Source organism: Physeter macrocephalus, chromosome 11 (assembly GCF_002837175.3).
Source record: "Physeter macrocephalus isolate SW-GA chromosome 11, ASM283717v5, whole genome shotgun sequence".
NCBI lineage: Eukaryota > Metazoa > Chordata > Mammalia > Artiodactyla > Physeteridae > Physeter > Physeter macrocephalus.
The window spans coordinates 167,475,514-167,490,339 of NC_041224.1; the positions used below are offsets into that span (position 1 = coordinate 167,475,514).

Below are 14,826 nucleotides of genomic sequence, written 5' to 3' on the forward strand. Positions count from 1 at the left end.
GACGCAAGAGGGAAGAGATATGGGGACATATGTATATGTATAACTGATTCACTTTGTTATGAAGCAGAGACTAACACATCATTGTAAAGCAATTATACTCTAATAAAGATGTTAAAAAAAAAAAAAGCCCTTATGTTTTACTTAAAGAGAACAATCCATTAGCTACACAAAACAGGTCCATCATTGAAAAAGTGTGTGACGTCAAATACACAAGCTAGAATTCACAAGGCCCTCCCCTGGGCTCCCTAAGCTAACAATGTGCTTATCATAACAATGAATAACATTTATTGAGTGCTAACTGGATGCCAGGCATTGCTCTTATGCATCAACTAAGTGCCCAAAGAGGTAGCTACTATTTTTATCCCCATTTTTCAAGTAAGGAAACTGAGGCACAGACCGGGGTCATGTGGCTGGTGATCAGGGCTTACGCACTGAGGCCATGTGACTTCTGAGGCCGCCTGCCCCAGCCCTGGTCTCACTATGGACACTGGTCTTCATACATGTCTGTTTTCTCCTTGGAAGAAGGGACTGTCTTTGTTTATGGCCACGCCCCCACCCTGTTGAGAACACAAAAGGCGTTATTTGATAACTGCTTATGAAGTCGACCTGGGGAGAGGTATAAAGGAGCAACCAGAGCGAGGAGCTGGAGAGTGAATCATTATGAGGTGAAGAAAGGATTTCAAAGCAGCAGCAAGGCCAGGTGGAAACCAGGTGCCAACAGCATGCGAGGCCCCGGTTGGCCTGGTGGTGAGCCGCCCTCCCTCCTAGCAGCGCTGGTGCATGGCCAGAGCTGGGGAAGCAGAGTGGGAATAAGCACAGGGGCACAGCTGGAGGTGAGAGCGGGAGGAGGGGAGGGGGTGTAAGAGGGAGGCAGGGCCCAAAGCACAGCCTCTCCACTTTGCCCCCCATGGAACAGAATGACAGCCTTGGAGCAGCCCAGATTTTAGAGGACAATCAGGTAGCAAGTTACCTGATTGTTGTTGTCTTGTGGCCTATAAAAGTTGAAGAAAAAAAAGAAAAGAAAAGAACAAGTGCTGGTGAGGATGTGGAGAAACTGGAACCCTTGGGCATTGCTGGTGGGAATGTAAAATAGTGCAGTTTCTCAAAAAATAAAACACAGAATTCCCATATGATCCAGCAATCCCATTTCCGGGTATATAACCAAAGGAATTAATACAGGGACTTGAACAGATACTTGTACATCCAGCATCATGCACAACCGCCAAAAGGTAAAGCAACCCAAGTGTCCATCGAGAGACAGACGAATAGATAAACGAAATGTGGTCTATATATACAGTGGAACACAACAGACTTAAAAAGGAAGGAAACGCTGACACATGCCACATGCATGAGTCCTTAAAGACATTACGTTAAGTGAAAGCAACCAGTCAGCAAAGGAGAAGTACTGTATGAGTCCGTTTATATGAGTATCTTGAGCAGCCAAATTCATAGAGACAGAAAGTAGGATAGAGGTTGCCATGGGCTGGGAGGTTGGAGGGAATGAGGAGTTACTGCTCAATGGGCAGACGGTTTCGGTTTGGGAAGGTGAAAAAGCTGTAGAGATGGAGGGTGGTGATGGCTGCACAACAGTGTGAATGTGCTTAACGCCTCTGAGCTGTACGCTTAAAAATGGTTAACATGGTAAATGTTATGTTATATGTATTTTACCCCAATAGAACAAAATAGACCTAAAGAAAAAGCTGAAGCAGGCTCTAAAGTATCCAGCAAATTCCTGTGGACACCTTAAATGAAGAGACCCTCACTGAAACAGTGACTATGGCCAGAACCAAAATGTTCATTCCCTGGAAACAGCACTGATTTGAAAAGCCAGGGTTGCTCTGTACTTTTGTACTCAACTTTTCTGAGTATGGGAATTCCTTTTGAATATTAAAAAAAAATCCTCAATCTCCACACAATAATAGGACGTTTGGTACCCACTGATTGTGCAAACCCATAAAGAAAAAAAAAAGCTACTATGAATCCAGGAATCATATTATTAAATGAGCTTAAGTGAATTATTGATGACTACCCCTCTACGTACATTTGGGAAAGGGTAGTAAGTATTTAAAGGAGACGTTATTTATTCTATCTACCAGTAATGCTTGGTGTACAAAATGATGCTCTGATCCTTTAAAATCGCAGCTCAGGCCCCTGGGGACCCACCACCCACAGGGTGAGAACCACAGCTCTATCCTAACAAGAGACTAAAACTCAGCAGTAAACTTCCAAGATATAGTGCAAAACCATTAAGTCAAAAATGCTATGAGGCACAAATGCAGCTCTCCTCAGAAAATAAAAAACAAAGTATTTTCTCCCCCAAAATACAAAGTGTAATTCCTCTAACAGGAATGCACGTTTCCTAGGCTCGATCAGTTTGGGCAGCCCTTCCTTACTCAAAGCCATCAGTCTGCTCTGCAGTGTGACCATACCATGCCTACCATGCTGTCACCCTCAAGGGAGCGGCCTCTTTGGGGTGAAAGTTCAGAACACAAGCACACCTCTCAGTAATGATGTATTCTAAACACTTCCCCTTTTCTAAAACAAAAAGTTCTAAAGCAACTTGGAATTTATCAATGACCACTGACATACCAGTCACAGACCACATACCCTGCTCCAGGATGGGCAGACTCAACGGTTCAACAATGGCATCTCTCAATTTTTAGGAACCTAATTTGTCGGAAGATACACTAGAGTGTTTTTTACTCGCTTGGCTCACAGAAGTAGCATGAGGCTAAGTGTAAAAGAAAAAAAGTTTTTTTTAATATTGATAAATGTAATATAATAAAGGTAGGGAGTTCTATAAAAGGGTAAAGGATTATTATTCTATTGTATGAGTGTCCTCCAAAGGACCCAAACTATCCTGTGAAAACTGGTGATGAAAGGTGAACATGGGAAATTATCCACCTATTAAGCTGGTTTTATGATACTAATAAAAATGTGAGTACTAATAAAATTCTTGGATTAAATTCATAACTCAGAAGTACCTGGAAGTTTTAAAAACAGCTTACCATACATACTAAGGCATCACTGGACTTTCAGTAGTTCCAAAAGGCAAAGATATAAAATGTTTTCATCAATAAATCCCCTGGGATTCTAGGAAGTGACCATCTCTTCCATGGGCAAGACCTGGCAGGTAAGGAGTACCCGTATAAACGTTCCAGAGACCTTCCTCGTTTGGATGGTGGTTTAGGAAGAGCTTCTTCCACCACTTTCCCTGAGGTTAAGACTGAATGAAATCCCAAGCGGGAATTAAAATCTTGATGTTGATGCCCTCAAACTCCAGGTTCTCAAAACTGTTGAGGCAATCTGATGAATCCAGAGAAAGAAGAATGCCTTTGGAAGACAAGACCAGCAGCCTCGGCTCACCAAGAAGCTTGGCTTAGAGCTGTGTGTTCCTCTTATTGTCAACACCGAGCGGGCTGTACACAGTGGAGAAATGAACAGAAGAGTGGAGAACACAGTCTGCCTGGCAACCCGCCTCGCAGAGATGGGCCCAAACCAGTCAGCCATCGAGACAGTACAAGCCCACTTTCACATTATAAGCCCACCTTCACATTAATCACACAGCAGACACGAGCAAGGGGGCATTTATTTAAGTCCTAGGTTAATCTCCAGGAGAAGAGAACACCAAGAAAGAGATGTTTGCCAATGAGCAGCCAGATTAAGGAGCTAGAGCAGGTACAGAGAGAAGAATCCGAGGCAATGGTCCAATTCAAAGTATCCATAGATGAGATAAAGCTGGAAAACTAAAACCCTTTGAGAGCAGATAAAGACAGGGCCAATATTAGCTTTTTTCTCAACTGGCCATCTTTGTCTGTCCTCAGGTCTTACTAAACCTTTCATGAAAGACTCTACTGAACCATCAGATGCTATCCCTACCTTACAAGAGAAAGAAGGAAGGAAGGATAGTGGAAAAACTAAGTCTGTGCGCGCACATTGGGACGGGGCAATCTCGTTTGGAATCTCTGCTGTCACTTATGGGCTGGGTGACCTTGGATAGTTCACAGAACCAGTCCAAGCTTTCCAATCACATAAAACTAAGAAGGCAAGAAGGGTCCTTTGAGAGGGTTATTGTACAGCTTACTCTAGGGAAAGCCCACAACCCAGTGTCTGGCATATAGTAAATCCTCAAACAGATGAGCAACTTATCTCCAGACTTCCATACTGATGTCCCAGAATACTCAGTCTGCCTCAACCAAATCCCACTAGACAAATAACAAATCCAAGTCTCCCTACAAAGATCCCTATATACAGAAGTTTATAAGTGAATGCCCATCCTAAAGTAACAATCTGATTCCCAGAAGTTACCTGTGATCAAAGTGGACCAGAAAGAAAAAAAAAGAGTCTCTGTTCAAGCTACCTTAAAACTATTTAAATGGTAAATGCTATCCAGGCAGTATTTTAAGTAGTTATATTTTAGGCAGATTTGATAGCCTTGCTGTTTATAGGAAACAGTGAAGATGCATTTTAAAGGCCATTAAAACCTCCCATGGTGGGCTTCCCTGGTGGCGCTGTGGTTAAGAATCCGCCTGCCGATGCAGGGGACAAGGGTTCAAGACCTGGTCCGGGAAGATCCCACACGCCGTGGAGCAACTAAGCCTGTGCGCCGCAACTACTGAGCCTGTGCTCCAGAGCCCGCGAACCACAACTACTGAAACCCACGTGCCACAACTACTGGAGCCTGCGCGCCTACAGCCCGTGCTCCGCAACAAGAGAAGCCACCGCAATGAGAAGCCCACGCACCATGACGAAGAGTAGCCCCCGCTCACTGCCAACTAGGGAAAGCCCGTGAGCAGCAATGAAGACCCAAGGCAGCCAAAAATAAATAAATAAAATAAATTTATAAAAAAACAAACAAACAAAAACCTCCCATGGTGATCCCAGATGGCAGTAGGAAACACCAAAGGGACACTGGCCAGTTATCAAAGACAGTCAAGAAAGAGGAAGAATCGTATATTAGACTAGTCTCCAGTGAGCCAGCTAGAGAGAGTGCTGAGACGGTATGCCTGCTGAAGAGTAGCAGAACCAACTATCTTTGCGTATATCATCAGAATCAAGTCGCTAGGCATGTTCCCTTATTGGTGAGAAATGATCTTACTCCCAGAGTATAAAATTTCTAAAGCCCTCTTCAAGGACCTATCTGAGAGAAGAGAATTCCGAGTGGGAACGGCACTGGCACTGAAGAACTGGACAGGACCATGGATGGAGACACCAGAGCTTGTGTGGAAGATTCAGCCAGGGGACCAGGGCCCACCCCTTGGGACCTGTGGGGCAATTGATGCCTTAAATCCCAGCAGAGTCACGGTTCTTACCTGGATGATTTTGCCCTCAAGGGGATATTTAGTCATGTCTGGAGATATTTTTGGTTGTCATACCGGAAGCACTGATGACACTGGCATCTAGTGAATAGAGGCCAGGGAAGCTGCTAAACTTCCTACAATGCACAGGACAGGTCCCATGACAATTATCCAGCCCAAAATGTCCACAGAGCTGAGGCAGAGCAAGCCTGCATCAGAGGAAGGGAGAAACAAAGGACCATCATGGACAAACTGTGTCACGGCTGTGATTAAGAGATGCTGTGCAGTCTGTTTTGTGGATGTCACTTATATAGTTTGTCCCAAGTGCACATCTGGGACAATATTCTTAAATTAATTCAGCTGTTCTGAACCTGGTTGAGAAAGCTTTAAAAATATTTGCCTTCTGTGCATTTAGGGCTTCCCTGGTGGCGCAGTGGTTGAGGGTCCGCCTGCCGATGCAGGGGACACGGGTTCGTGCCCCGGTCCGGGAAGATCCCGCATGCCGTGGAGCGGCTGGGCCCGTGAGCCACGGCCGCTGAGCCTGCGCGTCCAGAGCCTGTGCTCCGCAATGGGAGAGGCCACAACAGTGAGAGGCCCGCGTACCGCAAAAAAAATAAAAATAAAAAAATAAAAAATAAAAAATAAAAAATAAAAACAACTCCTCGCACCCCCTTCTAGCCCCTTAGGGGAAGTATGAAAGCAGTTGTTCACATTAAAAACCAGGGTCTTCTCTCTGATCAAAATAAACACAATATTCATGCAACATTAGTCCTACTGGGTTATTTCTCAGGCATGTTTAATATGGTATGCACGAGTGGGGGCATGTCATAGAGGCAGAAAGACACACGTACACACACATAAACACACGCAGACCCTCGGGTGCTCTCAGCCCACCATCTGGCCCTCCCCGGCCCCCTGCTATTTAGGCAAGATGCTGGAGTACATAACTAGTACCCCAACGAACTTTTCCACTAATACTAGGAATTGGAAATTGTGGTTGAACCCAAAGAGCCGAGAATAATACCCAGTTTCCAAAACAAGGGCTTTTGTCTTCTTGACATAATAATAATTTTGTTATCCCCATTGCTTCTGGGGACCAGTTCAAAGACACGCTGTGAGAAACAAGTCTCCTGCCAAGGGTGTTCTTCAAAATCTTTCTTAGACTCAGGCCAGGCACATGGCAGAGGGCTCCAGGAGTCCTAGGCTTCCTCCACCAGCCCCTTCCTGCAATCCAGAGTGATCCATTAGCCCACTAATTGAACATCATTACCAGACTGAGATTGTCAGCACCCTGTTGTAAGCATTTGGTGGGTTCTAAAGTCCCCAGGTTATCACAGCACCGATAAGCCTAGGGTAACATGCTACTATTTGTCAGCTACACCCAGGCTCCTTGCGTTCCAAAGGCAAATACACATTTCTGCTGTATCCTTGGGAGGGAGGCCAAAGAAGAAAAAAAGTGTCCCTTGGTTTTAGAGATAATATCAGAAAACCTGCTAATCAGCCAGCTAAAAAAAAGGCAGCTGCTTCCTACCAGAGGCCAAAGTCCAGCTCAGAGCAAGAAAATGGGATCCAGTCCAAAATCTGACCAGGTTTCTTACAGTATCCTATCAAGTGACAGTCGGCCCAGCCCAGCAAAAGAGCCAGCCCACAGCAGGGGAAGAAGAGGCTGCCCACTTCCAAAATCTGCTTTGGGGGCTTCCCTGGTGGCAGAGTGGTTAAGAATCCGCCTGCCAATGCAGGGATACGGGTTCAAGCCTGGTCCGGGAAGATCCCACATGCCGCGGAGCAACTAAGCCAGTGCGCCACAACTACTGAGCTTGCGTTCTAGAGCCCGCGAGCCACAACTACTGAACCCGTGTGCCACAACTACTGAAGCCAGTGTGCCTAGAGCCCATGCTCTGCAACAAGAGAAGTCACTGCCGTGAGAAGCCTGCACACCACAACGAAGAGTAGCCCCCGCTCGCTGCAGGTAGAGAAAGACCACGCATAGCAAGGACGACCCAACAGAGCCAAAAATAAATAAATAAAATAAATAAATTTTTAAAAAAAATCTCCTTTGGAACCCAAGTAATTCCTGCTCAATCCCAAGTAATTATCCTTCCTTGCTAATTGCCCAGATTTCCTGCTGGAAACCTAGAAAGGATTATTTTTGCTTTATGTTATATAAATACTTATAAATTATCCCAAGTCCAGGCTCACTCACTCAACTCACTGTGTGGTTTTAGGCAAGTCACAACAAATCAGGGGCTCCATTTTTGTTGGATGCGATATGAGTTTCACTGGAGATGTGTTCCGCAAAGGGTGATCCATGGACCACCTGTATCTAAATTCCAGGGATGCTTGTCACCCTAGAGCGGAGCCAACAGGTAGTCCCAGGGAATCTGCACATGACATTACTAGTACTCACCTATTTTCCCATCCCCTCCCCGTCGTGGAGATCAAACAATGCATTCCCAGCCCTCTTTGCAGTTGGATAGAGCAGTGTGACTTGTTCAGGCCAGTGGGTTGTGACTGGAGGCCAAAGCTCTGAAGAGCCATGCCATGCCTGGCTCTCTTCCCCTAAAAAACCCTAAAGTCTGGAGAATTGCCCAGGCAGCAGCAGACCTGGGGGAGGGGGGTGAGTAAGCTGGTGGTTTGTTAGGTATCGTATAAGTTAGCCTCTCCTCAGTCAAGGATCCCAAAGGCCACCGAATTTATCGATACGTAAGGGGGAGAGAGGGCGGCATCACTGTGAGTGGGCCATGTGGCTAGCAGTTGACTGACACCTGTAGCAGATGCTGTCACTTGCTTACCCCAACTTCTCCTTTGCTCCCAGAATTCTAACTTTGTTCATCACAGCTGGAGATGAAACATGATTCCTCGGTGCCTTGGGGTTCTGAAACTTTAGCAGGCATCAGAATCACCTGGAAAGCTTGGCAGACACAGATTGCTGGGCCCCAACTTCTCTAAGAATTTCCATGTCTAACAAGTTCCCAGAGGATGCTACTGCTGCTGCTGGTCCAGCGACCACACGTTGAGAACCACTGGTCTAAATCAATCCACCCCATTCTCCTTTGTCAATTACTCACTTTCCTAAGCTCCCTTGCAGGTAGGAATGGTCATGCGACCCAGTTCTGGTCAATGACACAGAAGAGGAAGTTGCAGGGAAAATTTGGGGCAAGATTTTTCTCCCATAAAAGGAGCCCTTTTTGTCTTACCTTAAATGTGGTTGAGTAATCAGAGAAAGTCAAATACTATATGACATCACTTATATGTGGAATCTAAAAGCTACAGCAAACTAGTGAATATAACAAAAAAGAAGCGGACTCACAGATATAGAGAACAAATTAGTGGTCACCAGTGGGAAGAGGCAGGGGGGAGGGGTGGGGGATTAAGAGGTACAAACTATCATGTATAAAATAAATAAGCTACAAGGATATATTGTACAATACAGGGAATATAGCCAATACTTTATTATAACTATAAGTGGAGTATAACCTTTAAAAATTGTGAATCACTGTATTGTACACTATACTGTAACCTACAGTATTGTATATCAGCTATACCTCAATATAAATCAATAATTTTTTTAAATGTGGTTGAGTGAAAACATGCTATTTGGTCCTGAGGCAGCCATCTTGCAAACAAGGTGGTCACAAGCCTGAGGACGCAAAGCTAACGTGCCAAAGACAGCCGAGCAGAAAGAGAACAAACCTGGGTATACGCGTGCGATGTTGTGATTGAGAACAAGAAATATGTATTTGGTCTTGGGCTTTCCTGGCACAGGGCTCCTAAAACCCTTGGGAATTTCCTGTGACGAGAGCCATAAAGGTTCTTTTGTTATGTTAATGAGGTAGCTTTGGGATCACCTAAAGATGGGGGTTGGTTACCAGGGAAACCAACCAGGAATAGAGGGCTGGAAATTTCAGTCCCACCCCACCCCACCTCCAACCCCCAATTTCCCAGGAGAGGAGACGGGCTGGAAGTTGACTTGATCACCAATGGCCAACGATGGAATCAATCACGCCTATGTGATGAAACCTCCATAAAAACTCAAAAAGGAGGAGATTCAGAGAGTTTCCAGGTCGGTGAACCGTAACACTCCACATGCCACCATGCCAGGCCCCAAATGCCCTGGGGACAGAAGCTCCATTGTTTTCCGACCTCTCCCTGTGTATCTCTTCATCTCACTTTTGATTCATATCTTTAAATATCCTTTGTGATAAACCAGTAATCTAGTGAATAAGCTGGTTTCCTGAGTTCTGTAAGCCACTCTAACAAATTAATTGAACCCAAGGAAGGAAGATGCTGTGGGAACCTCTGATTTTCAGCCATTCATCAGAAGCACGGGTAACAAGCTGAACTTGCAATTGGCATCTAAAGTGGAGGGCAGGCTTGTAGGACTCAGCCCTTAACCTGTGGGATCTGATGCTAATTCCAGACAGATAGTGTCAGAATTGAGTTGAACTGTAGTGACACCCAGCTGGTGCCAGAGAATTACTTGGTGGTGTGCGGAAAAATCCACACATTGGAATTGGCACCAGAATCCTTAACTTGTCACTGGGAAACTGATGCACCAAACCTGAAACAATCTTCCTCTAGCCTTCTTGCTATGCGAGATGAGTAAGTGTCAAATTCTTAATCCACTGTAAATCGACGTTGGGGGCAATGTCCATTTTCATGTTCCACGTAGAAGGACTCCAGCTAGAGTAACACTCCATATCTCTACCCCCGCTGCTCAGCCAGACAATGTCTTATCCAGTGGACTCAGCAGAAGGGACTGAGCTCCCTTGGCTCAGCCTCTTTCATCTCTTGTTTGAAACCATCTGCTGCAGAGAGCTGCACTCTTTTGCTCTCTATGATGTAGTAAGGACACTGGAGCAGACCCTGCCCTCACTGAGGAGGCCTGTGCTACCAACGACCAAGATGGAGTGGCAGGCAGACTTTCTAAAATGACCAGAGAAGATGCCCCACCCTAATCCCCAGAACCTGTGATATGATGAGCGATTACTCCCATGACTCTGTTATGTTATAGGGCACAGTTCACGTTAAGATAGGGAGATTGTCCACGTGGGTCTGATCTAATCACATGAACCCTTAAAAGCATGGTGCTTTCTCCAGCTGACGGAATAGCACAGAGGGGAAGTCATAGAGATAGAAGAAGGGTTCCATGCTGGTTTTGAAGATGGAGGCCAAGGAATGCAGGCAACCTCAAAGGTAAGAATGGCCCCCACCAGACAACCAGCAAGGAAACAGGACTCTCAGTCCTATAACCACAGGGAACTATTCTTTGCCAAGACCTGAATGAGTGTGGAAGCAGATTCTTCCCTAGATCCAGAGCCCAGCCAAGCCTGCCCAGACGTCTCACCTACACAACTATGACATAATAAACAAGTATTGCTTTAAGCATCTACATTTGTACTAATTTGTTACACAGCAATAGAAAACTAATACAGCAGGGAAATTCTTCTAATTCAGGGTGAAAATGGTTAGTAAGTCCTTTTGGCATCAAAGCTAAACCTATATTCTCTGATGAGCTTATCAGCAATAAAGCTGACCTTTTAATCTCCATCTGACTCCTGTGTCTATTTCTCAATTAGTTCTGAACTCCAGAGGGGAAAAAAGAGTTTTCATTTATTCACCCCATAAAAACCCCAACAGTCGGGTATTCAGGAATGCTTTTGGCATTTCTATATAATACGATAAGTCTCCACAATTCTTTACAATGAGGCTCAGACCTGGAACGGCATAGAAGAAACCAAATCATATCACCTCAGAATATAGGCACCTAGATTTTATATTTTCTCTTTACTCCACTAAAAATCCTCTCCTTCCTAGAGGTGAGAGAAAACACACCAGATGAATGGAAAGGCTTAATCAGTGAGCAGGTAAATAAATAAAAAATAAACCTTCCTCATGGGAACTAAAACTTCACAACCCCAAGCTTTGTTGGTTTGTACAATTTTCGGTTCTCATATAATCACCTAAGGGTAACGGGCCTTTTAGATGTAGTTTAAATGAAAAGCAAAAAGCTTTGAGATTTTCCACCAAAACTGCATGCAGCAAGCAAACTGCTGCAGAATCAGTTGTTTGTAGTTTCAGGAAGTGCACCCATGTTCCTCCCGGAACTCAGACACCCCTTCCACAGCCCCTCCAAATGTTCTGCAAACACATACATCGTGTGCTGCCAATTTGGTAATATACTGCCGCTCCTTTTCCTAAAAGACTCCCAGTCTTTGATGGCACTGCAAGGACCTGAGTGGGCCATCAGCATAAAAATGAAACGTGAGGGGCTTCCCTGGTGGTCCAGTGGTAAAGAATCCACCTTGCAATGCAGGGGACACCCTTTCAATCCCTGGTCGGGGAACTAAGATCCCACGTGCCACGGGGCAACTAAGCCCATGCGCCACAACTAGAGAGCCCTCGTGCCGCAAACTACAGAGCGCACGTGCTCTTGGAACCCACGGCACAACTAGAGAGAAGCCCACACGCCACAAGGAAGAGCCCGCACACCGCAACGAAAGATCCTGCGTGCCCCAGCGAAGATCCCACGTGCCTTAACTAAGACCTGACACAGCCAAAAGTAAATAAAATAAATAAATAAATAAATAAATAATACATCTTAAAAAAAAAATGAAACGAGATTTTGAAGGCTCTGTCCCAGAGTCCTGTGAATGATCCATTTGAGAGGCATCTTTAAGGGGAAGAACAGTCCTCTGCACTTGCAGTCCGAAATTCGTTATGGGAACTAAGTCCCCAGTTTCAGCAGCAGATGTCATTAAATGATTGCAACCTCCTCCCTCATTTAGAATACAGTAACCATATTTTATTTTTGCTAAAGGGGGATTTCAAAAGCCTGTAGTCCGATCCTTTCTTTCTACAAATAAACTCAGATCTAGAGAAGCTATATAAAAATAGAAATGCCAGATCAGTCATTTCTCCATTTGACTCCGTTCTTCTGAGTGTTTAATCCGCCAGATTCATTTTTCTCTAAATCAGAAGCCAAGAGGCCACGGCTAAAAGGGTACCTCTGAGAAGTTCAAAACTGCTCTTGGAGACAAGGTTGCCACATCTGGTTTAGGGAGACGAGCATCTGAGAAGCACAGAAGCTGAACACTGATGGTTTCCATGGTGACCACGGGGCCCAGGCGCATGTTCTAATGAGGCCAGCCAGCATTTCGGGGCAAAGACTGTGGAACATTCCAGGAAAGCCCCCATGTCACCGAGCTACTCATGAAATTTGAATGGGTGGCTAGCCTGCCAACAAGTGCTTCTTTCAGGAGACAGACACACAGCAGCACTGAACTCTGTGTCTGGCCCTGTACCAAGCTCTTTTCCATACATTATTTCATTTAATCATCACCCGGACCTTAAATTCAAATTCCATCCCATTTTGCCGATGAGTAAACTGAGGCAGCTCACCCAAGATCACTGAGCTTATAGAAGGTGACTCTAAGCCAGCTCTAGTGCCTTATTCCTCCACTCAACTCTACCAGAATTTCTGAAACTGGTAGCTCTCGAGGGGAGAGCTACCTTGCATTCTTCTAAAGAGAAGTTTATGTCATGATTTCTTGTCTCAGAGGGGAAAACAAGCACAGCCTTAGAACTTACCATTGATCTATCTTTGCCCATCATTGCCAGATTCTGAAAAAGATCTCAAATTACCATTTTCAAATATGAAGTCATCATAAGAAATAATTCCCTGAAGAAGTTTTGAAAGACTTGAGAATTATGTCAAAACTGAGAAAGAGAGCAGAAATAACCTAACACCTAAGTAAAACTAGGGTCCTGTTAAACTATGTGAACAGGTGTGAGCTAAAGGGCTTTGGAAACCCCAGTCCAATCACCTCTATTCTACATGCCTGTCACTGATGCCAGGAATGCCACCTGTAGAAAATAAATTCCTTGAGTTGAGATTTTTGTCCCTTGTTTAAAGGTGAGTATTCTCAAGAGGAAAAACCTAATTAAGGCAATAGCAATCATCAACACCTTAGTATGAATTAGTATGTTAACGTACTACTGCTGATGGAGCACTCAGCAGTGCGGGGCGGGGGCATGAGGAGACAGATACATAGCACAAAGCAATGTCTAGAACATGCAGGCTTCTGGAAGAGGTCTTAGAAGCCAGGATCAGCCTGAAGATGCTGTGCTTGGAAATAAAGTGAAGGAGCTCCAATAACAAAATGGATGGATTTATAATTCTCTACTTTATTGCCAACACACTAAGGAACCCATCTTCCACCTTTCATAAGAAATTACATATGCCTCACCTCTTCAGAAAATCTGTGTTGGAAATCTATACTTAACCCTCTTGTGTTGTGCTTCCAGGAAGACCGACAAGAGACAAGAGTTTAGAGCACAGTACCTGTGACTACCATGGGCCAAAATTAAAAATACTACCATAACATTGAATTATTCCATTAAAAGTGATAATGATACAATAACACCCTGGTAATTCCTTCCGGATCCTGTCAGGCCAAAGCCAACTGGATCACAGAGGTTAGGGTTTAAATAGATGGTAGTACTCACTCGAAAGACCTTCTCCACTCTTGCAATGCTCTTCCCAAAAATGGTTCCAAGTTGGTCTCCAATTCCAGCCAATAAGAAACCAAAAAGTGGAATTCCAAAGATGGCATATAAAATGCAAAAGATTTTGCCTCCTTCAGTGCTTGGAGCAATATTCCCATACCCTGGTGAGAAATATTAAAAAGAGAGAGGGAGAATGGTGAGGCGCCAGAGAAATTACAGCACTGAACGAAAGAATCTGGACTTCTTAAAGGGTTTCTCCATTCCCCGGGCCCTCCACTTCATGAGTTTTAGGAGCAGAACTTCATTTCCAAGACCCTATAAAATTCAGAAGAGTATTCCATTGCTTCTCTTCCTTCTCTCCCTGTAAATACTTTCAAAAGGATCCAGGTTACCAGGATCTTATTGTGTTTCATTAGATGACATTTTAGGAAATCTATGATCACCCAGAATTGCATTCCTGATGGGAAATGGTACAACCCATTTCAGAAACATCAAACATCTAGGATGTGTCTGGTTTAGGGACGCTGAACACCTGAGAAGGGTTCAGCATTCCTTTTTTTAGACTTAAAAAGAGCTTCTCCCTTACAGTCTCATCCCATGGCCATCCCCTCCACCTGACAGGCTGTGGTTGTCTCCAGCATTTGGCTTCTTAGGGTGATGGGTGCTCCACATTAAGGAGGATGTGTGGTCTAGTTCAAACTCAGAAAGCACCCATGGATCGTACAGCCCTACACTGGGAAAACAGTAAAGAGTGGAGGGGGGAACACTCTGCACTCTTGCTCGCACTGACAGTGATGGTTAGCCCTGCCCAGATCTCTTTTTCTCTTTGTTGGGAACTCTGTATCATCTGAGTCCTGCCTCTCCTCCCACCGACTTCCTTTTTTTTTTTTTTTAACATCTTTATTGGAGTATAATTGCTTTACAATGGTGTGTTAGTTTCTGCTGTGTAACAAAGTGAATCAGCTATATGTATACATATATCCCCATATCTCTTCCCTCTTGCGTCTCCCTCCCACCCTCC

At 44.7% G+C, this 14,826-nt stretch overlaps 1 protein-coding gene across 1 annotated transcript in view; it reads right to left on the minus strand.

Moving 5' to 3' along the window:
• Positions 1 to 14,826, minus strand: part of KCNK10 (potassium two pore domain channel subfamily K member 10) — a 141,199-nt gene that overhangs the window by 23,010 nt on the left and 103,363 nt on the right. Inside the window, exon 4 of the mRNA XM_007105681.2 lies at positions 13,806 to 13,966. Within this exon, the coding sequence (XP_007105743.1) occupies positions 13,806 to 13,966 (161 nt within the window). The remainder of the gene's footprint in view (positions 1 to 13,805; positions 13,967 to 14,826) is intronic.